Genomic DNA, 24,900 nt, shown 5'->3' with positions numbered 1-24,900 from the left:
GAAATTTCTCTTTGTTAGAGCCATCCACTTGTGGTATTTCTGTTTTAGCAGCACTAGCTGACTAAGATAATCTGGAATGCAGAAATCCAATGAGAAGATGTTCAAAGGTGGCTCCTGACTACAACTAAGACCCCTTCCTTGACAAGAATGTTCCTATTTTCTTTAACTGAGCTGAGGTTCAGTTTTTGATACATAACTGATTCAGCAATGTGTACAGAAGTTCTCGGAAGGGGTTTTATAAAAAGAACATTAGGGGAAAAAGATCTAAAAATAAACACACAAAATCACAAGAAGATCATAATCATTAAAAAAATAAATAAATAAAAAAATAAAATCTACCAGCTGAGATGTCTGAACCCTGCGAAGTTAACAGCAGCCATGTTCGCTTGTTCATTTCCTTCCCAGCCCTGGTCACCTCTTTTCCCACCAAAAGAAGCAGAATTTTTCCTCTGGGAAATTCACTTTCCCCTATGCACCACCATATAACTAGAACGGAGCTGACACTGTCTGTTCTCCACGTGCCAGAAGTGGACCGCCACTGGCTCTGGGCAGTCAGCACGTCCGATTCCCCTGGCCACAGGTTTGGATGGAACGTAACCCAACTGGACCCAATAACAGCAAGCCCTGCATTTCTGAAGAAATTCTCGGGGAAGATGTGAACTCTGGAAGAGGTCCTTTCACTCTGCTACCACAAGAAGACAGCCCAGAGCTCCTGGTGAACTGAAAGGCAGACTGGAGAAATGGTACAACCAATCAACTGAGCCCCTCATCAGCCCTCACCTGAAGATATACCTACAACTTTGGACATGTAGGTATGTCAGCCAGTAAATCTCTTATTGCATAAGCTGAGTTTCAGTTGAATTTTTGTCCTCTACACAAAAAAGAAAAAATATATATATATTTTTTCTTTGTTACACATAACAGAGTCTTGATATGTCAGCTTTATCCAAAGGAGTAATCCAGAAACTCTAGAAAACATCTTTACACTCAACTTTGCTTTTATTTGATGACGTTAGTAAAGTACGTGCCATCGGTTTTGATTTCTATCCTTAAACCTACTCTCACCTATATCCTTTAATTGACTTTGGACAGAAAAACAAAAAAAAATCTTCTTTATCCATGCATACGGAAAATGTGTGTGATATCAAGCTTTAACATTATACAAATTACCAATAGAACAGATGACTTCACCTCACCACCGCCCGCCCCCCCAAAAAAAAACAAAACCATGGGATTTCCTTTTCGGTAAACAACACTGTGAGGGTTTGTGTGTTTGGGTGAGAGAAAACCAGTGCTGTGTGGTATCCAATGTAAAAACCACTTCTTTCATCTGGTCACCTTATTTTCTGTAAAATACCAATGCCATTTCAATTTCATGACAGGACATGACCCAAAAAAACTGCTTTCACAAAACTCATGCCTGCAAAGAGTCCCACTGGTCACTTTCCGAAATGCTTTAACCATTTCATAGCGCTGCTTGTAAAAAATGATTAAATGTTAGATTACTTTCTCTGGAGTAGGCATGTATTATAAACCTTATCTGTAAACTAGACACAGAAAAGCAACAAATTATTGTACAAAATAAGGAGCTCCCCAGAGCAGTCTCAAGGTTTGAAGGGACTATGAGAAGTTACTCCACGCATATGTCCTTCCACCCCCAAACACGGAGGGAACGAGCACGGAGGGGGTGTTAGAAAGACAGACCCACCTCAACAACAACAAATATACGAAAATTCTTCTCTTGGATAAAGCTTATGAGACTACTTGTGACTTTCGAAGGTCCTTTTGTATAATTACATGGCTTTGCTCATGGCCATACTCACAGTTAAGATCTCCGTCTCCTAACCCCCAAACATTATTTTCAGTGCTTGGGGACCTGCAATGTAGGACTTTAGGCCAGGGGGTCACCTTGTTGTTCCATTATCAGCCTCCAGGTGGCACCACCAGCCCTAACCCACAGGGTGTCTGGCAAGTCAGGGGAAGCCTATACCTGTATCTCTCTCTTCCCTGCTCCCTTCCAAACTTCATACCATTTGATGAGCTGCATAACACTGTCTTCTGGGCTTACTTTCCTATCATTCCATTTCCTCACATTAAAAAAATGCTAAAAAAAGATATAATTGTTATAGTCTCCATACAAAACCAAAAACCAAACTCATTGCCATCGAGACAATTCCGACTACAGCGACCCTACAGGGCACAGTAGAACTGCCCCATAGAGTTTCCAATGAGCGGCTGGTGAATTTGAAATGCCGACCTTTTGAATGGCAGACTTCATATTACTTACTTCCTTGATTTTTCCTTTTCTACGCTAAAAGATTCCCTACATTTAACTTGCTCCTTTTTTCAAGCTGTTAATCATTTATGTTCTCTTAAACCATTGGTTTTCCTGAAGGAATACCAGCTCTCTGTGATATCTTATTGACTGAAATGAGAATTTAATCCTCTTTTTGTTTGTAAGGAACCCCTGGTGGGGTAGTGGTTAAGTGCTACGGCTGCTAATCAAGAGGTCGGCAGTTCGAATCCACCAGGTGCTCCTTGGAAACTCTATGGGGGCAGTTCTACTCTGTCCTACAGGGTCGCTATGAGTTGGAATCAACTCAACGGCAGTGGGTTTGGTTTGTTTGTTTGTTTGTTGTTTGTAAAGTAAAAGCCAATTTTAAAATTCACCTTTTTGTTCAGGAAACATGCCATTATAAAAATCTGCAAAGCCACAACCAAGTATATTTTCTTATATATTATGAAGTAACTAGGTGAATAATAAGGAAAATACTCTTCAAAGAAAGAAAACCAGCATTTTCATCAGTGCTACTCAAAAGAAGAGCCCCCTAAGTATTTGCAAAGTTACATTCAGGATATCCTGGTTAATGACTGATAAAGCACTGAGAAATATGGAATACCTAAATGGAAACGCATAAAATGAAAAAGCAGTCTATGGTACATCAGATAACGAGGTAATGCTAAAAACCTTCTAAACCAATAAACCACTCTCACCTTCGTACCTGCCAACCTGCTTCTCTCCTGGGACTTGCCTTTGTTGCTGACACAATGGCTCTCCCAGGACTGAAAGCCTGGCAGGCTGCCCTTCTGCTCCCACACCAAGCACAGCGATCTCCTCTCTACAAGGGTTCCCGACCACCTACTCTTTCCCATCTGATTTCAGATCCTCATGACCTCTAACCTAAAATGACTGCAATCATCCCCTGACTGCTTTCTCCCACTTTCTCCTCTAATCCAGTGGACAACCACCCCACCAGATTTACAGCACCTCTCCTTGGAGCCCAGGTGGTGCAGTGGTTAAGAGCTCGGCTGTTAACCAAAAGGCTCGCAGTTCGAATCCCCCGGCCTCTCCTTGGAAACCCCATGGGGCAGTTCTACTCTGTCCTATAGGGTCACTTTGAGTCGGATTCGATTCAATGGCAACGGGTTTGTTTTGGTTCTTCCTTGCATAACCTTCACGAGCTCTCCGCCGCTCACTTATTAAAGTCCTTGAGACCATCCAAGATATGGCCTCAACCTTTCCTGAGCCTTTTCCTCACATAGCCCAAGCCCCCAAACACACTTCCTGTACCCCAAGGATCTGTCTTGTCCCCAAGCTGTGCCATCATTTCTCACCATTTCTCAGATGTATTCCTGGACCCCACGACAGTCAGGACAGAGGACTTCCTCAATTTCCCCCCAGTTCTCACTGTACACAGTAAATCAGCATCGGTGACGCTTTGGTACATATACCTTTATCACCTCTTCTACGCTGACACCTTCAAAAAGTGACAAGAACTTCTCTAGGATGGGTGCTCTGGTGGCAGCCCACAACCAACAAATACTGCTGTTAAAATTGCTCTTAAATAAATACTCTATCCAAAAAAAGATTTGCATGACAAAGAAAAGAGAATTCCTCCAAAGAACCTCCTCCTTAGGAGTTAACAACAGCATTTGTAAAATGTATTCTGAGTTTGGAAAGGGTGACACTCATAAAAAAAATGGGCCATCATGACTCAAGTGAAGAAAAAAGACATGAATTTCAGTGACTAAAAAGAAACAAGACAACCTTTAAAAGTTCTTTCGTAGGGATTTCCCTCATGAATTACTTCTTAAAATGGATCACAACTCACAACTGAAAGGTAAAATGAACTACATGCTGATCCATTAACACTGTGTGGTCAATAAACAGGGAGAAAGCCAAAAAGATCAGCAAGGGGTATAACCCATTGCCATCAAGTCAATTCCGACTCACAGAGACCGTATAAGACAGACCAGAGCTGCCCGACAGGGTTTCCAAGGAGCAGCTGGCAGGTTCGAACTGCCAACATTTCGGTTAGCAGCCGTAGCGTGTGGTACTTGCGTCCAGTAAAATCAAAAACATGATTTGTATGGCTAGGACCATCAGCTACAAGAAGGTTTTCTCTCTCAATTCATAAATCATGAGGAAAATTAGCTTTAATTTTTATGTTACACATACTCCATGAGAGTCACTAATACGTCACTTCTTAAATAAAAAGTCTGGTTCCGGCTAAGGTAAGGGAAAAACAAATTCACCTCACTTCTTCCCACTTCCCACAAGTGCTTGGTTACTGAAAATACTGGGTTGGTGGTGACGTGCAATTTCCGGGAACACTAACAAAACATCAATGAAAAGCATCAATGAAGACTAGAAAGAAGTGGCTTGTGGAAATTCAAACAGAAAAAAAAAAAAAAAAAAGAAAGCCGGGACAGTAGGAAAAAAAAAGTGTATGTTCACTCTAAATAAACTTCCACGTGATGCCAGGTAGCCTTAACCTCAATCTCAACAGGAAGAACAACATGGTTCAATTTCACTATTAAAAGGTTGGCTCTGACAGTTCCCAAAAGGAAAGAGCAAAACACTTCAAGCACTTTCAGATCCGGCAATCCAGATACAAACACTGGCCCTCACAGGTTTTGAAGAATAGTTGCTTGTATTTCTCAGATTTGTCTGTAGTCCCAAAGTGAACCCAGGAAGTGAACATAAATATGCCTACCTGAAAGAAAGAAAAAAAAAAAAAGAAGCTTTACCAATCATCTTTTATTCTAGTTTTCCTTCAGGCCACGTCAAATCCTTCATCCTCTCAGCTTGCAGCCACGTCCATCTTTCTGAATTCTCTCCGTCGCAGCCTCCCTGCCCTAGTCACTCTTTGTGTAAATCCTGGTCATAACTTCTCACTTACCTCACCTTCTCTAAGTGTGTTCTATAGTGAGTCCTGCCCAACAATAACATACACAAATCTGGTGAGATGGAGCATTTTCTGGCACTACTATGATGAAAGTTAACACTGGCTCTTAACCAAAATGTAAAATACAAAGCTTGAGAAAGATGTGGGTTTTTACCCTCTAATTTATAAAAGAGTATGTGTAAAAAGTCTTCTTTTGCAAATAATAATAATAATAATTAGGAGAACACCAGAATATCTGAAATAAAGGGCCCACATCATCATAAGCTTTCTTATACTTTTTCAGAAATTCCCTTAGGCTTTCTCCAAATTCCCTCTAGCTAGAGATTTTGCGTTTAGCCTTCTGAGGGAGTTTCTTTCTATAAGCTAATGCCAAAAGGGATTCATCTTTGTTTCTGCGGAGGTTCTGACTTTGGTCTCACTATCTGGAAAGCTGACCCAGAATTATCAGGGTCATAATCATTGGAAACCAAAACACCTACCTAGCCAATGACATATTAGAAGCAACCAGACCCTAATAACCAGGCGATGCCTTTGCACTTACGGTTCAACTCCAGGCCAGCGGAAATTTAGAGCCTCTGAAAATACGCTAGGAATGTGAGCTCATATTCTCTTTCATAAAAGACAGCCTTATAAAAGAAAAGCTTACAAAGTCAACTGATGATGTGGACAAGACTGCCTTCTTCAGAGGCAGCAACTTTTTGTTCGGTCCCCACCAGGCTAGGCTTCTGTCAGACACTCAGTAAGTGTTTGGTGGCTGACTGGCAGAACGCACACTCAACCAAGTAACTTAAACGCACATTGTAGAGTCCCTCTACATACGATCCACTAATTGCTAAACCCCTGTCTCAATGCGTTGAACTGCTTGGGTCGGACTGACAAACATATACTGTCCTCTACTCTCCTAACAAGGAACCCTGGTTACGTAGTGGTTAAGCGCTCAGCTGCTAATGGAAAGGTTGGCAGTTCGAACCCACCTAACAGCTCTGTGGGCGCAAGACCTGATTATGTGTTTCCATAAAGATGAAAGCCTAGAAAACCCTATGGGGCAGCTCTACTCTGTCACATGGGGACACTATGAGTCAAAAGTGACTCAACGGCACCTAACAACAAAAATTTTCATAACTAAGAAAAACAGGTATACTATATTATTAGGGGAAAAAAACACAAATTATAAACAATACGTACAATATAATAACACTTTCAAGTGAATGTGCATATATTTACAAAAACATTTAAATCTCATGTACCAAAAATATTTTCTCTCTGCATAATGGATATCTTCCCGCTTCTATTTCTATTTCCAGATTTTTCTACAATAAACATAAAAGAATAAAGACGAATAAAAAATATACTTTACCAGACTACATTACATCGCATCTTTTTTTGTTTGATAGTAGATGCATATCTCAGCAGCAAGACCAACTACAGTAATTCTTTTTAAATTATGACTTCAAAAGGCTGGTGAGTGTCAGTAACAGCACACTCAAGAAATATTTATCTTATATCTTATGTATCTTCGTAGGACCCCTTATATCTTTAAGTCATGATCTCTTTTCAAGGCACAAAAAGTGACTTCTTAAAGTCATTATGGCAGAGAACACATCTTCAGTACTTAAGAAAAACTGTTAGGTACAACAATGGACAAATGAAAATTTCTCCTCTGAAAAATACTAGCAAATCCGAGTCGCTTAGAGAAAACATACCTAAGACTTAAAAGAACTTCCTTAGGAGACTTTCAAACAGTTAAACTATTTGCAAACCACAGTTTCATCTACGTCAATATGCAACATTTTAAAACCACACGAAAAAGAAAGGAAATTTTTAGTAAGCCAGCCAACCTGCAATGGGGCTGCTACTGCTGTAGGTAACCCAACAGCTCACACTTCTCTGAAGATTTGGAGCTAGGTCTGCTGAGCCTCAGAAAACATACGCCCAGGTATGTCTTTTTAAATACTTACTATATTCAAATGCCTTTCCTTGGAAGGCAAACCTATGATTTGCGGTGTTTAAACCATGCAAGTATGAAATGTCAACATGTAGCCAGGATGCTATGTAAGAGGGTGCTACGTAATTATTAAACTCTAAGTTGATCCTACCTATGAATCCCACTATAATTTTCTTCTATCTTATGGCTCCAACCCTCCCTCTCAAAAAGACAGCTTAATTCGCACAAGGCTGAATGCTGAGAGCATAGCTCTATTCGGTCACTCAGTTTTATAACTGAATGGATAAAGGCCTGTCGCAGGTCCTTGCAGCAGAGCACAAGTCTTAAAATGACTTTTCTCTACAAACATTACGATGGGTAATTTCAAGAAAATTCCACTGGCGCTTACACAAGAAAACCTAGCGAGTTTATTTATGTTCTAAGCAATGTGTATCCAAATAAGGAGACACACTTGAAATGTTTTCTTTATTCTGCTGAGGTACCTCCGGGTATCTCAAATTTCCTTTTTTAATAATTAGTTGACAAAATATCATGCACAGGACCCTGGTTGCACAGTGGTTAAGCACTTGGCTGCTAACCCAAAGGTTGGCAGTTCAAACCCACCAGCTGCTCCGTGGGAGAAAGACGTGGCAGTCTGCTTCTGTCCTACGGAGCAGTTAAACTCTGGCCTACAGGGTTATAATGAATCAGAATCGACTCAATGGCGATGGGTTTGGTTTTTAGTTTTGTTTTTAGTTCTCAAATTCGTGATACGGAATATAGGATGTTATTATAGAACAATTCAACCTCTACCATCAATGTAGTCAGAAACTTTAAATAAGCAGGCTTGGTTTTTACCACAATCTAAACTCAGGTTCATGAAAGCAACTGTCAGGTGCCACATGGTTCTCAATCTCCTATTGAAGAATATTGTTCCACTGAAATTATTTTTAAGTTACCCAGGTGTGGCATATATAGTCAGTTCTAGTTACACTGAATGCTAATCAAAAAAAAATAATTCTTTAATCCTTCTGTGTACCATACATTCATTGATAAAATGAGACTACACTGTGTAACTGTGTGAACACTAGGAGCACATACAGAAATATACTCTTACGTTACTATTATTATGCAACATTGGAAATATAAACATATAAACCAAAATCCTAGCACCTTGTAAAGGAATAATGAGCAGAGGCAGGAGACAAGATCAATGGACAACAAAACTAGTTCTTGACGAAGGGAAAAATTAAACAATGCCTTCAAAATTCCAAGGTACAAATGAACAGTTGCTATTAGAAATCAGCATCATAAGGAGGTCAGTGAAGCCTAGAACAGCATTCAGACATGAAGAGCTTCCTTCAGGCCTGTGGCATGGGTAGGATTCAGGCACGGGAGGAGATCCTAAGATCCTATGATCAGGATCAGATCTGAGTTCTGCTCCAATAAGCTGGGAAATCTTGAGCAATACACGAGTACTAGTCCTCAGTCTCCCTGGTGAACTGGAGATTGGGCTAGACGCTATCAATAGAGTTTCCACCCATCCTTAAAGTCCTGTGATCCTAAAATTGTACCACAAGCAAAAGTAATACCAGAGACAGACATAAAGGAACTGACCACAGAACAGCAGAGAGATTCCACCAACCTAGAGCAGGAATTAAGAGACAACGGGAGAAGGTAACCCATGACACTGAACAACTTGTGTAGAAATTGTTGAACGGGAACCTGAACTGCTGTGTAAACCATCACCGAAAACACAATAAAACATTAAAAAAGGAGAGAGAGAGAGAGCAAGCGCGGACGGTAGGAAGGGTCCTAGGAATGGAGAAAGTCAAGTAGGTTTGCTTATATGATAGGACCTCAGTTTGGTTTATAAATATATATTATAAACTGAAATATCAAAATACATGAAACCTAAACTTCTTCTATTGGTATTTAGGAAAAAATTAAGAATGATTTTTTTTTTTTTTAATTCATCTCTTTTACATGAAAATGCTGTCACAAAGCAGCACATAGTAAACGTTGGCTGCTGTAGTAACTGTCATTATCATTAACAGGACTGTTATTGTTATGGAGACAATATTTTGAATGTGACTTCTGAGATCAGACTGTCCAGGCTGGGATCCTGGCTCTATAATTCACCAGCTATATGACCTTGAGTGATTCTTGAATATGTTGTTCTCATCTGTAAAACAGGGATGACATTAACACCTACCTCAAACGAATGATGGCAGGTTACTTAAGCACAGGCAAAGCCTGTAACACAGCACCAGACACAAAGTAAGTGCCCCATTATTTTTATTCATTTCAGCACAGAATAATAATATTCCCAGAACCTAGAGTCCTCACTTAGGCAGGGACAGGGGAAGGGCACGCTCCCCTTAAGCGACACTAATTTGGAAAGGTTTACGTTCATCTCTCTTGTGAAGATGTCTGCATACGTCGTTTCATCGTTTCATGCCAAGATGTACACAGTAGATCATTAACCACTTTGGAGAATTAAAATTTAGAAAGGCTTTGAAGTTAAAAAATAAAGAACAGATGAATGGAAGCCTTCTGAGAATGGGCCTATTTGGCCTCCTAAGTCGGCCACAATATTTATTGTTTGCTATTTTTAAAAACGCTGCTAAAGATTTATAGCCTTGGAACCATATGAGGCAGTTCTACCCTGTCCTATAGGGTCGCTATAGGACAGACCTGATGGCAATGATTTCGTTTTGGTTTTAATACATATCAATTTTTTTTTCCTGTGAAAATACAAAGATAGCTATCTAGTCTTTAAGACAAAAGAAAGTCACTGAATATGCAAAAGCAGGGCACATGCCAAGCAGCAGCACCAGAAAGGAAAGCCTGTGGCCTTGTGAGTACAATTGAACTGGACCAAGGGAGCTCATTTAGTTTAACTTGAGCTTCTGAGCCTAGCAAATGTTCAAAACTTGGAGGGCACATGAGAAGCTTTTATTGTCACTGGGTCTAAAAGTATTTTTTTACACTTCCGGGCTTTTAACTGTCCCAAAAACCCACAGTGAAAAAAAAAAAAAAAACCACTCAGAGTGCTAAAGTTAGATGTTTTGATGCTAAGATAATTGAGCTTCTATTTGAGGAGTCTGCAACCAATGAGCACAGACAAAGGTTCTAGAAATCTTTAAAAGACATCTTTGGTCAAACTCCTCAAAAACACTGACGTGAAAACATCTATACCAGCACTTTTCCACAGAAATATTATGCAAGCCACAAAGCTCACGAAAATGGTCCAGTAGCTGCATTTAAAAAGTAAAAATCAAAAACAAAAACAGGTGAAATACATTTTAACAGCACACTTAACCTAATGTAACAAAACATCACTTCAACATGGACTCAATATAAGAAAAACTGATAAAATATTTTACTAATATTTGTCTATTTGCATAGCTATCTACCACACTATTTTTTAAATAATATTTCGTACTAAAGTTTCAAAAATCCAGCATGCGTTTTGCATGTATACCACACCTCAGTTTGGACTAGACACGTCTCAAAGGTTCCGTAACCACATGTGGCTACAGGCAGCCATATTGGACATGACCAGCCTATACCACTACGAAACCGGAGGGAGATAATAAGCATCAATTCAACACTAGGTCCCAATCCTTTACTCTTTTTGCTAAAAGGAAAAATGAAATTTTGTCTATAGAAATGTTCTAATAAGTTATACAACAAACAGCCTACTTTTTAAGTAGTTGTTTTTTGTTTTTTTTTTTTAGTACAATTTCCCATCACCCCTTACCTCCCCTCTCAGCCTAGATCCTTCCAGAATGAGGAGCTTTATGAGTCTATGAAAAAAGACAGAAAGCTTCACTGAGAGCTCTTCAAAGAGGCTCGGCCACAATGAGACCACTTAAACCTGGTTTGCTCTCTCCACTTCTCAGAATTTCAGTTCTTGTATCTCCTCTGTAAACCTTTCCACCCAACTGGTAACAAGAAAAGATTATCACAATACAAATATGTGTTGTCAAAAATACCCCTTCGAGAAGCAAACCCACATGGGATTTCCTGTAAGTCACCAAATCAGACAATGGAAAACCCAAGCTTCCTCATATTCTAGGATGTTCCCACAGTCCAGTAAATTTACCAATAAAATTCAACCTAAGAACTACAACCCAAACCCAAAAAACCAAGCCCACTGCCGTCGGGTGGATTCTGACTCACAGCAACCCTACGGGACAGCGTGGAACTGCCCCATAGGGTTTCCAAGGAGCGGCTGGTGGGTTCAAACTACCAACCTTCCAGTTAGTAGTCAAACGCTTAACCACTACGCCACAAGGGCTCCGGAAGAACAAGAACAAAAGAACCTGGAAATACAGACGATGGTACTATGAGTGCAAATGTGTTTTAAATGGTTTCTAACTTTAATTACTAACCTCCTGCCCCTCTTCCTTTTTCTTAAACAGATTCTCTGGATTTTTTTATACTAAGTCATCCTTAACTTCCCTCAAAATGACAAACAGTTCCTCCCCCTGCACAGTTTACAAAAACCTGGAGCCATTCACGTACTTTTTTTATTTGGTTTTCCTTGTTGGAATTATTGGAAGCTGCTTCGCAGCCTGGGCCTTCCTACAGAAAAACACGAACCACCGGTGCGTCAGCATTTACTTAATTAACTTGCTTACAGCGGATTTCCTGCTCACTCTGGCATTACCAGTGAAAATTGTTGTCGACCTGGGCGTGGCACCCTGGAAAATGAGGATATTCCACTGCCAAGTAACGGCCTGCCTCATCTATATTAATATGTACTTATCAATTATCTTCTTAGCCTTCATCAGCACTGATCGCTACCTGCAGTTGATACGCAGCTACAAGGTCTATCGGATACAAGAACCTGGGTTTGCCAAAATGATATCAACGGTTGTGTGGCTAATGGTCCTCCTTATAATGCTGCCAAACATGTTGATCCCCATCAAAGACATCAAGGAAAACCCAAACGTGGGCTGCATGGACTTCAAAACAAAGCTTGGGGAAAACTGGCACTTGCTGACGAATTTCCTGTGTGTGGCAATATTTTTAAACTTCTCCGCCGTTATTTTAATACCCAACTGCCTTGTCATTAGACAACTCTACAGAAACAAAGACAATGAAAGCTATTCCAATGTGAAAAGGGCGCTCATCAACATACTTTTAGTGACAGCAGGTTATATCATATGCTTCGTTCCTTACCACGCTGTCCGGATCCCATACACCCTCAGCCAGGTGGAAGTCATATCCGACTGCTCCACCAGGAATTCACTCTTCAAAGCCAAGGAGGCCACACTGCTCCTGGCTGTGTCCAACCTGTGTTTTGATCCCATTCTGTACTATCACCTCTCAAAAACATTCCGCTTAAAGGTCACTGAAACGTTTACCTCACATAAGGAGCCCAGGACCCAAAAAGAAAAGCCAAGATGTGAAAATGATGCATAAAATGTGGAATTTTTCAGATGTGAGCATTTCTTGACAATAAGTTTGGAACTACTGGGATAAAGAAAATATATATATATATATATATATCAGTAAGCACAAATATAGACAGCCAACAAATACGGCCTGGTTTATTTAGAAACCTTGTTTCTAAATACAAAACCAGCCTGTACTCTTGTGGTTGGTGATGCCCCTAACCCAAATACTTGTACAAAAGACTAAAGAGTCTTGTTGAGCCAATAAAAAAAAACCCCTACAAAGTCCTTGAGATCCAAATGAGGGCGGTAATAAAGACTCAGAGCTCTTCCTGAGGTATTCATTTAAATGCCTGGGACTGACTTTTTGATAAAAATATGCAAGATGTTTTCTATGAAAGTTGCAGAAAGCCCTTAACACACGACTTTAAAAGCTTTGAAATCACTTTATTTAAAAGGAAAAAGAAAAAACTGGCTGGTTTTGACATGAAACTACCTGTGCCTAATTTTAACCTATCACGTCAAAGATGGTAACCTTTAGGCTCACTATTCCAATGTTTGACATCTAATCTTTTTTCTAATACAGTAACTAAAAATTCTTATTTATAAAAATACTTGGAAATACATGGATGGCTTTTAATGTACTGTATATACGTCAATTTTCTCTGTAGGTTAAAAATAAAGGTTTTTGACTAGTTGTTGCTAGTTACTGTCCAGTGACTCCCGACTCAGGGCAACCCCGTGTGCAGAGTAAAACTGCTCCATAGGGTTTTCAAAGTTGTGATTTTTCAGAAGCAGACTGCCAGCCATCTTCCAAGGTGCTCTCTGGGTGAGTTCCAACCACCAACCTTTCAGCTAGTTATGGACTGTTTACCCGTTTGCACCACCCTGAGATTCCTTTTCTACTATTGGTAATGGGACAAACCTGGTGACTGCTTATTTTACAGTAATAGGAAACAGATGGCCCTATAATATTTTCAGGGGAAGCTTTGAAATTATACTATTGAAACTATTATTGAAATTCACATCAAAGGAATGATAAAGTAGCACCAGCCAGAGGTCTTAAAATAGACACTCCGATTCCACATAGCCAGGCCATGTCAGGAACACAGCATGGCTGGGTCAATTAGTGCCGCTCACATCCAGAAAAGACGAGCCTGACTCCCACGTGGGGCCAGCATCTAAAGTACAAGTGACTCCAGCTTTCAGGATCACACCCCTTCTATCAAATTCTCCACACTACCAGTGATAGGGCAAGGTCTAATGCTGCCATTGTTGTTACCTGAGTCAGCCCAGCAAGGTGACCCCATGGCACAATGGGATCACACTTTTGTAATCCATGGGGTTTTCACTGGCTGACTTTCAAGAAGTAGATCTCCAGGCCTTTCTTACTAGTCTGTCTTAGTCTGGACATTCCAATGAAACCTGTTCAGCATCATGGCAACTCGTAAGCCTCCGCTAACAGACAGGTGCACTGGCCAGAACTGAAACTAGGTCTTCTACAAGGAAGGTAAGAATTCTACTACTAAACCACCGCTGCCCCTAAGGATTTATTAACCTCCTCCCCCCGCCCCCACCCAAAAAAAGATTCAAACCCATTGCTGTTGAGTTGATACTGACTCATAGTAACCCTACAGGCCAGAGCAGAAGTGCCCCACAGGGCTTCCAAGGAATGGCTGGTGGATTTGAACCACCAACCTTTTGGTTAGCAGACAAGCTCTGAAAGACTGTGCCACCAGGGCTGCAAGGCTTCACTAGATGGTATTAAATAAAAGACTTAATAGGAAAAGAAGAATGGGAAAGTTTAAGTAAGCATACAGGAGACCCTGTGTTTGTCTGTTTTTAACTTTATTAGTAAAAGCCCATATTCAAACAATTGATAATATATTTGCATAAGCTACCATAATTAAGAAATGGTGTTCTAAGAGCTAAGAAAATACATTTAATTCCAAACTCAGTTTTTAGCTAGACTAAAATTTGACTAGAATTATTTTCTTTAGCGTTAACCCAAGAAAACTCCTGCCTTCGGTTTCCCAAATATATTCTGAGACCAAAGAGAGCAAACAATAAGATGTATAAAGTGCCTATTATAAAACTTCTAACATGGTAAGTGCTGGGCAAATTCCAGCTAGCCAGTAGGGATGAGAGGGACCTCCATCAGCACTGAATAGCAACATCAGACATCTGACACAGAGTATAAATGACTCACCTAAGCTATAGGCTGACAGAACACCTAGATCCTAGAATCTTTGCTCGCTGGGAGTCTAATCAACACGTTTTACTGATGGGCAGATCAAGGCATTGTTCACATAAATATATAAAAACCAAATCAAACCTGCTGCCATTGAGTCAATTCCGACTCACAGCAACCCCACAGGACAGAGTAGAACTGCCCCATAGAGTTTTCAAGGAGTGCCTGGTGGATTCAAACTGCCGACCTTTTGGTTAGCTGCCGAAGCTCTTAACCGCTACGCCACCAAGGTTTCCACATAAATACATACATGAAGCTGTTGCTGTTATTTTTCTGAATCCTTTAGTCAAGTCCTTTCTCCATGGGGGGCAAAAGCATTTGTTCTGGACCATATTCTCCTCACACGCGTGACAGTTATAGTCCAAATTTCCCCTTTCGATAAAGACAACCATCAGTCTCTACTGCATTCCTAATGTCAATGTTATATTAGTGTAACCTTTTACTTCCCCTTATCAGTGGTTTAGTCTGAATTACACTCACATAAAGTGGTGGGGGAGGGGCAGGTAGAAAGTGGTTAAAAATTTGCATCTTAGAATATCAATTGCCTAGCAGCCCTTTTATGATTGCACTCTACCCAAATTACGTCATAATTCATCATGAGACCTGGTCATCAGAAACATTTAAAAACTGCTCATCTATTCAGCCAGTGATAAACAAGAAAGAATTCTGGCAAGTTCTGAGAGAGTTCAGAGAAAGCCCTGGATATAGAAGCAACAAAAAAGGGGTTCTTAATTGTTCTTAACTATAGTAAGAGAAAAAACCGGAATTCAGTGATTTTGAAATCATTTGGCGGGTTTTCTGAAATGCCAAAAAAAATTATGAAAATATTTAAGTTGCAGACCAGAGACATCCAGGAAGTAACATATCCTTCACAATTACATGTTTGATACATAAAAGCAGCACTCGATTTTTGAAAAAATGACTCATCGAAATCACACTTCAAATTTAATTCCAGGAAAAAAGTTAGTGAACCCAAGAATAAACATGTTTTTGGATTTTGCCACAATTTTTATTACTAATATCAGAAAACTAACCTTGCTTCTCTTTAGAAGAAAGCACATCACTCTGTGTTATGACTCGAACTCTAAATGTCCTACCAAGCACTTTCCACGTACTAGTTCACAAATTCAGCAGGTCCAGATCCAAGTCTATCCCCCCCACAACCACTTCCATGAAGCCTTACCCTACTTCTCAACCAGACGCGCTCTCTCCCTCCAACATCCATCCCGTGATGGCCTACTTCATAGCAGGCAGTGAGCTAAGAGGAAGGGACCCATGAACGCCAAATGGTTCAGCTTCCAGGAGCCCTTGGGTTTTTACTCAATTGCTGCACTTAGTACATTTCTTGTCATTTTACAGATATTTATCTCTCTCCTATCTTATTCATCCTTCCTGTCCCCTGAAATTCCTTACTCATCTGTATAACACCAAAAGTACCTACCACGATACAGTGCACGCAAAAGCCACTCAGTAAATGACTTTCAAATGGCAGCAGGAAAACTGACATTTAGACAACATCTGCAGTGACTCAAGTGCTCTCGATAAAATGATACTAATATAGAAAATTCCATTTAGCCTAGCAAACCAATAAGCACAACACCACAAAGGCACTTTTCTAGTTCCATTTGGGTTACATCAGTACATAAGATAAATGATCAGAATTAGAGCAAAATGAGCAGCAAACGCAAAAACTCGCCTTCAGTCAGACGTAGCCGTCAGGCCAACAGCTGAATAATACGACACTCGACCATTACAGATCCTGTAATAACATAATCAGGGTGCCAGCCAATGGAAGCAACGACTTACCAGAGGTACAGGAAAATGGGTTGCATACTGCAAGTGACGGAGGAGGCCGTAATTTGATGGGAAAATCAGCTCCCGTGGCTTTTCCCTCTTCATCAACTTCTCACCATTAACCGACATTCTTCTTCCCAAGGCAGGGTTGGCATTCTCACAGGACTCCCCAGGCATGGGAGAAAAAATCTAAGTCATGTAAAACAAATGTTGAAGATTGTAAATGAAAGAGAACAAAACCAAACTGCACAGCTATGTGCCGTAACTTCAAACACACAAGATTCTCACGCAATAATATCCTTTCCTTATTTAACTGTTGAGCAAAAAATACAGAAAGACGTTTTGTTGACTTCCACAGATTTTGAATTCAGGTCAGTAGAAATTTGTCAACATCTTCCCCCTTCTGAAGATGAGAAAATAACAACACACGTAGCTAATGTGAGCAGCTACGCTACCCTGAGGACCAGAGGTAAAATCAGACTCAGATGTTAGCGTTTTCCTCATGGTGCTACGTCACCAACAAAAACATACACATTGAAATCACTGACTAATAAAACTAATGAATAATAGGCATAAAGGTTTTAGTCCATACCACAAACAGTATGTCTTTTTTAATAATAAGTTACACATTGAGTTCATGAGGAAAAACACATTATAATTTGGCTAAGCCATATAAAACGTGGTAAGACCAGTTGCTACTGAGTCAATTTCAACTCAGGGTGACCCCATGTGTGTTAGAGTAGAACTGTACTCCATAGGGTTTCCAGTGGATAATCTTTTGGGAGTAGATAGCCAGGCCTTTCTTTCAAAATGCCTCTGGGTGGACTTGAACCTCTGACCTTTCAATTAGCAGTTGAGCATATTAACCATTTGCACCACCAAGGGGCTCCATGTAACATGGTAGAACCATGTATAACAAGTCCAGAGCCAGGAAAGGTATTATTTAGAAGCTGAAGACGGATATAGCAAATCAACATGGGCCATCATGATGAGACTACACTCATATATACCTGAGAGATGATGATCTCAAAATGAAAAAAACACCAATGGAACAGTCAACTAAGAGAACAGGCGTGTTATAATTTACAAAGGAGACAATGCAGCCAAAGCTGTGGATAAAGTGAAGTGAAACACTTGCACAAGCTGGTAAGTGTGCCTTAGGGTGCAGTGTGGTAGGGTCACACTTACGTCACACATACATGAGTCATTCCAGTACATGGAGCAAGACACAAAAGGATGGAGACAAGTTGGGGGTTAACAGTCAATGAGAATTCGAAGATTGAACCTACTGGAAATTCCGAACCAAAGTCGGTTTTAAAGTCATTCTTGTCTACTTCATCAAAAATGCTAGTGGTTCCTGAGTCAATGCCCATATGTGCCATGATACTCTGTTCCTGATAATTGCCAGAGAAAGAAAGTCACGGTGTGAATATCACAGTTCATTAAGAAACTGAAGCTAAAACATGACAATGAGTTTTTAAACATCCTACGTATTTTTCTCCCCCGGGTTTTTTTTTTCCTGCCAGGAAGCAAGTCTTAAGACATGTATTGTTTGTTGTGTAAAGTCACCTTCTTTTCCTTCATGACGACGAAGTTTTAATTTCTACATTAGTTTAAGAGATGAATATATAAACTTTCTGACTGAGAAAAATTAACTGGCCAGACGAGAAAGTTTTAATTTCTACATTAGTTTAAGAGATGAATACATAAACTTTCTGATTGAGAAAAATTAACTGGCCATAAATACTTTCTTTCAGCTAGTCCCAGTCACGTGCTCACCAACTTACTTTTCTTTATAAGAAAAAAAATCTAAGATGACATCTAACAAGAATAGAAAAGGCAGAAACACAGAAAAGATGTAAAAACAGGTACAGTAGCTTTAGTTTTTGCCCTCATAACTTCTGCTATACGCAAATTGAGAGACAAAAGTATTTATATTGTTTAATTAGAAAAAAATAACCCTGCACCATTTGGACAACAAATCTTAAGAGCATAAATTATGAAAACGTGTTTGCAATTTTAATGTCAGTTTTTTTTTCCATTACAAGTATAGCCACTATTTTAAAAAGACCGTAACAGTATATGCTTAACGTCTCACTGAATTCACACGAGGCTTTATCTTTTAAAAATTATCACACTCTCACCATTTTCCACAATTTCCCATCATCTCCTTCACCCTTTTGCCTTGACATTTTCAGGAAGTGTCTGGAACAATGCTGGAAATATCAGAACTTGGCGGAAAATTCTAAGGTCACTCTCACACCATAAAAAGAATTTGTTAAAAACAGCAATTCTACAACATCTAAGAAATCTAGATAAAAACTGAATTAATCAAAAAGAAAATACAATGTGTATGACTAAAATAGTCTTGCGTTATGTTTAAGAAAGCAATACAAAAGTAATGAATGATACATTGGAAGAAAGATGCCCCTCTTTACAATGAAAACTCGGTGGAGACTTCAGGGCCAAGACAAGTTCCATTTTGAAGCAGAATATTCAAGGGAAAATGGAGACTAGAAACATATAAAATTGGCACATACGATGCCAATCCAATGAAAAATTTTATGGTCATCGAATCTTTTCATTAATAGTTTTAAAAAGGCCAAAACAAAATTCTGGAAGACATCGAAAAATCTAAGCGTCCTTGTGAGTAAGAATAGAAATAAATGAGTTTTGTGGCAAGAGAGTAAAACTTTAAAGCTATGACCCCTCTGCCCCCAAAGTATCCACACCAGGACTTAGTTTCTCGTGGGGTTGGGCACACGTGCAAGTCCATACCTCCATTTTCGCATCATGGTCCTTTGAATAGTGCTCGTCTACATTCTCCCCTGCTGGCGACCGCGGCCGCGTGGAGGCGGTGACTGACAAGTCCCCCCGAGATATGAGGGTGCACATGTAGGCGTCATGGGAGAAGACGTCATGGCGGATGAACTCACAAAACAGCAGCACCAGGTTCACAAACTCCACCTTTTCACATTCGCTGTTCGGGTCCGCTATCAAGAAACAAATCCAATCGAGAATTCCATTCCATTGACATAGTGGGGTAAGGAATAGGAAAAAAAAAAATTATGAAGGCTTAACAACATTTTTGCTACTTTTCAAAATCAATCTTCTTTTGTTGTCGTTGTTACAAAACATAACATTTATTAAAAGACTTACTAAGAGGCATGAAGGTTTTGTGCAGCTTCTAACATTCAGGTTCTGACTGTCTCACTATAACTAAGAAACGGTACTCAGCTAAGAGTTCACCTGCTACCCAAAAGGTGAGCAGTTCGAATCTACCAGCTGCTCCCTGGAAACCCTATGGGGCAGTTCTACTCTGTCCTGTAGGGTCGCTATGTGTCAGAATGGACTTGACAGCAATAAGTGTGAGTACTAAGTACTACTGCTTGCTGCTCTACACCTTTCTTCTCCACAAACATCTCCTTCCCCTTCCACACTTTCCTCCTGTCTATCACTTTTCACCCTTTGCTGTTCGTTTTTCTATTGCTTCATCTCTATCTGGAGACCCGTCTTGCTGTATTTTGTCATATGGAGCCCTTGGTGTTCTATCAAGCCTACTTAGCTCACATAATTGAATTTTTTTAAGTATCCACTCATGGCATGAACCCAATGGGTGGTTCTTTATTCCCCAGACCCCCAAGTCTCCACTAAAGACAGAAAAAGAAGCTGAGAAGACATGAACATCCAGGATGGTGTGGACAAGCAGCCAACCATCTCTACAAATTAGTCCTTTGTATCAAGGTCCTAGTTATAAAGCAGTTTTGTTTGCCTTCCCTCCATTTTAAGAGTACAGGTTTAAAAAACAGAAACTTAGAAAGCAGCTTGAAAAGACACAAATCTGAAGCACAATATGCAACGAAACCTTACAGGAACTCAGTTTCTCCATTTTGGCAAGAAAGGGAAAATTGTTGCCGTTGTTATTAGGTGCCATTGAGTCAATTCTGACTCATAACAACTCCATGTGACACAGAAGAACTGTCCCATTGGTCTTCTAGGCTGTAATCTTTATGGGAGCAGATTGCCAGGTCTTTATCCTGCAGAGCTGCTGGGTGAGCTTGAACCGTCAACCTTTTGCTTAGCAGCCATGCATTTAAGGGAAACTAGTTCCCCAAAGTACAATGAAACAAGGTGACTTTAATTTTTAGAATTACTGAAACTCCGAAATTTTGAAGTCTTTTAAACCTTGAAGATGGTCTTTGAATTTAAAATTGTCCAAAAGTCCCCAATAAAAGCATGCTAAAAATTCTTTTCACTAAGCATACATTATATTCAACACCAAGAAGTTTATATAAAGTGCAAAAAAAAAAAAAAAAAAAAAAGGTTAAACAGTTCATATAAACTGTCAATCTCATAGTGAAGACCCTGAAGCGAAGAGCTTTACTCACACAGTGACGGGGCCTGTGTATCTAAAAACCTTAAGAGAACATTCTGGAAAACGGGCAAACTTGATCCAGCAAGAGAGGCTGAAGAAATGGACTCTTTCTCATCTAAGACCTCTGATTCGCCACATCTCTACAGATTAAAAATAAACAAGCATAGTTAATTATGGAGGGCAAACGTAGTCACAACAAGTCATCAATTTGTTAGTTCTTTTTTTTAATTAACATTTAAGTTCTCAGAAAAAAATATGTAAAATTAATTGAGATCCCTGTGCTCATTTGAGGGCTATACATCATAGGTGAATACAGTTTCTAAACATTGAAACTGGTACCCCAGAACAACTCAGATGATTTTAAACAACACCCCTGAAAAACACTGTATATGTGAATTGTAAACCCGGCAAGCATTGCATGAATACCCACGAAACGTGTAACACACTGCAATCGACTATTTGTTGTCTCTATGCCAGAAAACTAACCAGAATTTGAGGCTGTATTATGGAATTTGATTCTTTCGTGTTTGCATGTTTTTTTCAGGTGAGTATTGTTTGTCTCCGTGTTTGGGGTAGTGCCGTGACAAATGAGAAAGCTAACTTAATTCCTCCATAAGACGCTTTCACTTATTCATCAAACATTCACCAGTAAGATCTCTCAGAGTCTCTGGGAAGCTCTACGAATCATTGAATATGTCTGGAGAAGCTGTGTAACTTCTATGTTCTTAAAGACAGAACTTACTAGAACACAAGAAAAGAAATAGTTTTAGAAGCCATTGGAACCTCATTTTCTATTCTTTTTTGATATCCTTTGGATCTTTCCCACTTTCATTATCTATTCTTTAATATTCAGATGCTAATCATTAATAATTAAGGATGCTATTTTATGATACTCTGTCTTTACACTATTCTCTCTCTAGAGAGGTCAAGATTTTGAAGATGGTGATGTTTAAATATATATCAATTACCTTAAGCATCTCTGAAAAAAATTTTAGATAGATACATTTATACCTTATTAAAATTACAAAATAATCTATACGTAAACCTCTTCTAAAAGAGAGAGAGTGTGTGTGTGTGTGTGTGTGTGAGAATTCTGGAATACAAGAAAAGGAAAAAAGGTAAAAAAAAAAAAAAAACACTCCAGAAGGAGCAATGAAATTTGAGAAAATCAAATTTAGTTCCTTAAGTTTAATCATTGCAATTCACCAGAGAATATCCTCTCTATTTACAATGTCTTCCAAAAGAAAAAGTAATGAAATCCCTTTCCTAATCTGCACATTATGCAACGGGTCATGTGGTTTACACCTTACTTAACACCACGGTCTTCAAGCTCTGGTTCCAACAGTGCCATCATTTATATTCGGTGAACACGGCCTTCCCAACAGGAAGAGAGGCAGGCCTGTGAAATTGTCCCTCATATTCCATTTTTTGTAGCTTCATAGAAAGTAAATCATCAGTAACACAGACAGGAGTAGCCCAGTAACATCAGTGTTCATCCATTCATGTCACACTTTCTGAGCACCTACTATGTGCTAAGCACTGTTCTGCGTGCCCAGGACGCAACACAGGACAAGACAGACCAGGTCTCTATTATCACGAAGCTTATTCTCTAGAGGGGAGAAGGGACAGAAGACCTTCTTAAGGAAGCCGTACACGTTGAGACAGGAATGCTACAAAGGAAGTGGCACTTTGAGAAACAGAAATGTCAGAAAGAACTATTACCAAATCCGCTAAAAATTTATACAGCTTTAAAATTTAACCAAAAATTATATTGTTGTATACTATGTATGTTTGCGTTTGTGTGCCTACGCTTTGTACGTGTGCGTATCTCAAAGTCGCCAAGGGAGATTTCTTCGTTACAAATCAGATGTTAAATTTTAATTTTAAAAGATTCCTTTCTTAATTAGTCTAGAATATGAATTATTGGATATACCAAAATTACAGAGATCCTATTATGGGATCCTTACGTGAATTTGTACATTTTTCCCTTTACACCCTCGAGAAAAAAAAAAATAGCGTTAACAAGGATAAGGAAGAAAGCATGTTCCCCAAAACAGTATTTTTAAGTTACAGTACACAACAACGTAGAAAGAAAAACGAACCTACCTCTGCCTCAATTTCCGCTTGCCTCTTCTCCAAGAGCTTTGCCACGGCCATGGCCCTGTGTTTGCCTGACCGCTTACAGCTCACAGCCCATTCACACAGCAGCGTCACCACCGCTTCGTCGTTGGGAGCAACCTAGCAACCAAGGGAATGAGTACCAGGCTTACTCAAACGAACGTTCACCAAGTGAAACGTTCCAAGTTTCTAAAGCTTTTTCACATACTGCGTGATAATCGTGTTAGAAAGTGCTGCAAAATCTTTTTTACCTTAAGTATAAAGAGTTAAAATTTTAATTACAAGTAATCACTCACTCAGAACGGCTGAATCTGTGACAATTCCAAGAGAACTGGAGTTCCACTGTAATATGCTTTCACGTACCCAGGGGTCATAACCTACCCATGTCCATCTTCCAGAACTCAATTTTAAAACCAAACAAAATGGGAAAAATCCAATGAACAGTTGTTGCAAAGCCCAAGTACCTCACTCCACAGTGGATACCCTTAGGTCTCACTCCCAGGCGCACTTGGCTCATAATCCTAACAAGCCCAGTCACCAAATGATGAAATCCAACAAGAAATAAGAAAAGCAGGCAGAGTCCACAAGGGCCAGAAACCCAGCCTATGTACGGCTCCGTACAACTATCAGTCACAGTTGCCGTGGTCCAAAAATGGGCATGACAGACGGGACGAGAAGACAAAGAAGGGTCACGGGGCAGAAGTGACACGAATCTGAGGTAGGGATCGGGTGCTGGGTCAGCAGGAGAATAGTCCTTCTATACAATCCGGCCCCTCCTCTTGGAGGATCTCTGCCAGCCAGGAGGACATCAACCATAAGGTTTTAATATCTGCCCACGTGTGTGTCAGAAAAACTAGAGAATCAGTGTATTAGTACTTTTTAGAGTTTACACATTCAATTAAGATTATGATAGCTATGAGCACGGTCACAAAAGAATATGTATTCAAACACACATAAAATTTAGCAAATTTCAGGAGGTCTGTGGACTCTGAGAAGCCATAAAATTAATCTCAGGATAACAGTCCCTGATAGGTTTTGGATACTAACAGCCAATGAGGATAATGAAAATCAATTTATTCCAAGATTGTTTACTCACCCAGTCCTAAATTTGGTTATTTACCAAAGATCCCTGGGGTAGACATCTCAAAAGGAGCCCCAGTTTCCATTTAAAACACGGCAAAAGCATTATATAAAGTTTACACGTAACATTAAAAAAAAAAAAAGAAGTAAACTAAAGATTCAACATAACCCATAGGAAACTAAAAATATAAAAGCCAATCCAGCGAGCACCCAGTGCTGAGATTTAGAATATCAAAGAACATAAGCTGTCTCTAAAAACACTAGTACCAGTAGTTAAGCGACTCAGTAATGCCCATCACAGCCACCTGCAAAAAGATTTTTTTTTTATTTTCCCTTGCATCTTCAAGGTGCCAGAGAAGTATAAATAACTGACTTAAATTTTTAAAAAAGAAAAACTTTCTCCATTAAAGACAGCCTATGAGATTTTTTTTTTTTATGAGATTTAATATCTAATTGAAAACGTTGAGACACATAGTATATAGCGAGGTTTTATGTGTGATCAGTAACATCTCAACAACCGGGCGGAGGAGCCTGTATTTCTTCAGATCCACTGCATAAACCACCGCAAAAGAAATGTCAAAACAACCCACATTACTACAATCCCCTTCATGCACCAAAACAGTATCTCCTGTGCCCACATCATCTCTCTGGGAAAACATAAATGCACACAAATGCTTTACACACAGTATTCTGAAAACCAACAAACTAAGCAGTAAGTACACACAGCGCACACACGACCCTGAAAAGGAAGGAAACACACC

At 39.6% G+C, this 24,900-nt stretch overlaps 2 protein-coding genes across 18 annotated transcripts in view; one reads left to right on the top strand and one right to left on the bottom strand.

Moving 5' to 3' along the window:
- Positions 1-24,900, bottom strand: part of MED12L (mediator complex subunit 12L) — a 352,938-nt gene that overhangs the window by 214,272 nt on the left and 113,766 nt on the right. For 14 of the 16 annotated variants that reach the window (XM_023555393.2, XM_064275606.1, XM_064275598.1 and 11 more), the window contains 5 exons: positions 23,048-23,179; positions 20,955-21,081; positions 19,345-19,559; positions 17,856-17,960; positions 16,579-16,755 (listed from right to left, as the gene is read on the bottom strand). In XM_023555393.2, the coding sequence (XP_023411161.2) occupies positions 16,579-16,755; positions 17,856-17,960; positions 19,345-19,559; positions 20,955-21,081; positions 23,048-23,179 (756 nt within the window). The remainder of the gene's footprint in view (positions 1-16,578; positions 16,756-17,855; positions 17,961-19,344; positions 19,560-20,954; positions 21,082-23,047; positions 23,180-24,900) is intronic. The other 2 variants (XM_064275602.1, XM_064275608.1) reach the window with 1 other exon arrangement.
- On the top strand, positions 7,001-16,797 carry GPR171 (G protein-coupled receptor 171). Of its 2 annotated transcripts, XM_023555413.2 has the most exons (3): positions 7,014-7,125; positions 9,171-9,393; positions 11,544-16,797. In XM_023555413.2, the coding sequence occupies exons 2-3, from the start codon at positions 9,338-9,340 to the stop codon at positions 12,547-12,549; spliced, it is 1,062 nt and encodes a 353-aa protein (XP_023411181.1). In that variant the 5' UTR covers positions 7,014-7,125; positions 9,171-9,337; the 3' UTR covers positions 12,550-16,797. The 2 variants fall into 2 exon arrangements, with proteins under 2 accessions (XP_023411182.1, XP_023411181.1); XM_023555414.2 differs by lacking the exon at positions 9,171-9,393 and having other exon boundaries at positions 7,001-7,125.

This window comes from Loxodonta africana, chromosome 23, assembly GCF_030014295.1.
Source record: "Loxodonta africana isolate mLoxAfr1 chromosome 23, mLoxAfr1.hap2, whole genome shotgun sequence".
Lineage (NCBI taxonomy): Eukaryota > Metazoa > Chordata > Mammalia > Proboscidea > Elephantidae > Loxodonta > Loxodonta africana.
Note: the sequence above shows the minus strand (reverse complement) of the source record. Positions and strands in the feature narration are given on the sequence as shown.

What these genes read in the sequence shown, in the direction of transcription:
- GPR171 (XM_023555413.2), top strand. Translation starts at nt 9,338, where the DNA reads ATGATGGCAGGTTACTTAAGCACAGGCAAAGCCTGTAACACAGCACCA. An exon ending in AACACAGCACCAGACACAAA is followed by an intron (nt 9,394 to 11,543) that starts GTAAGTGCCCCA and finishes TTTCTTAAACAG; the next exon opens with ATTCTCTGGATTTTTTTATA.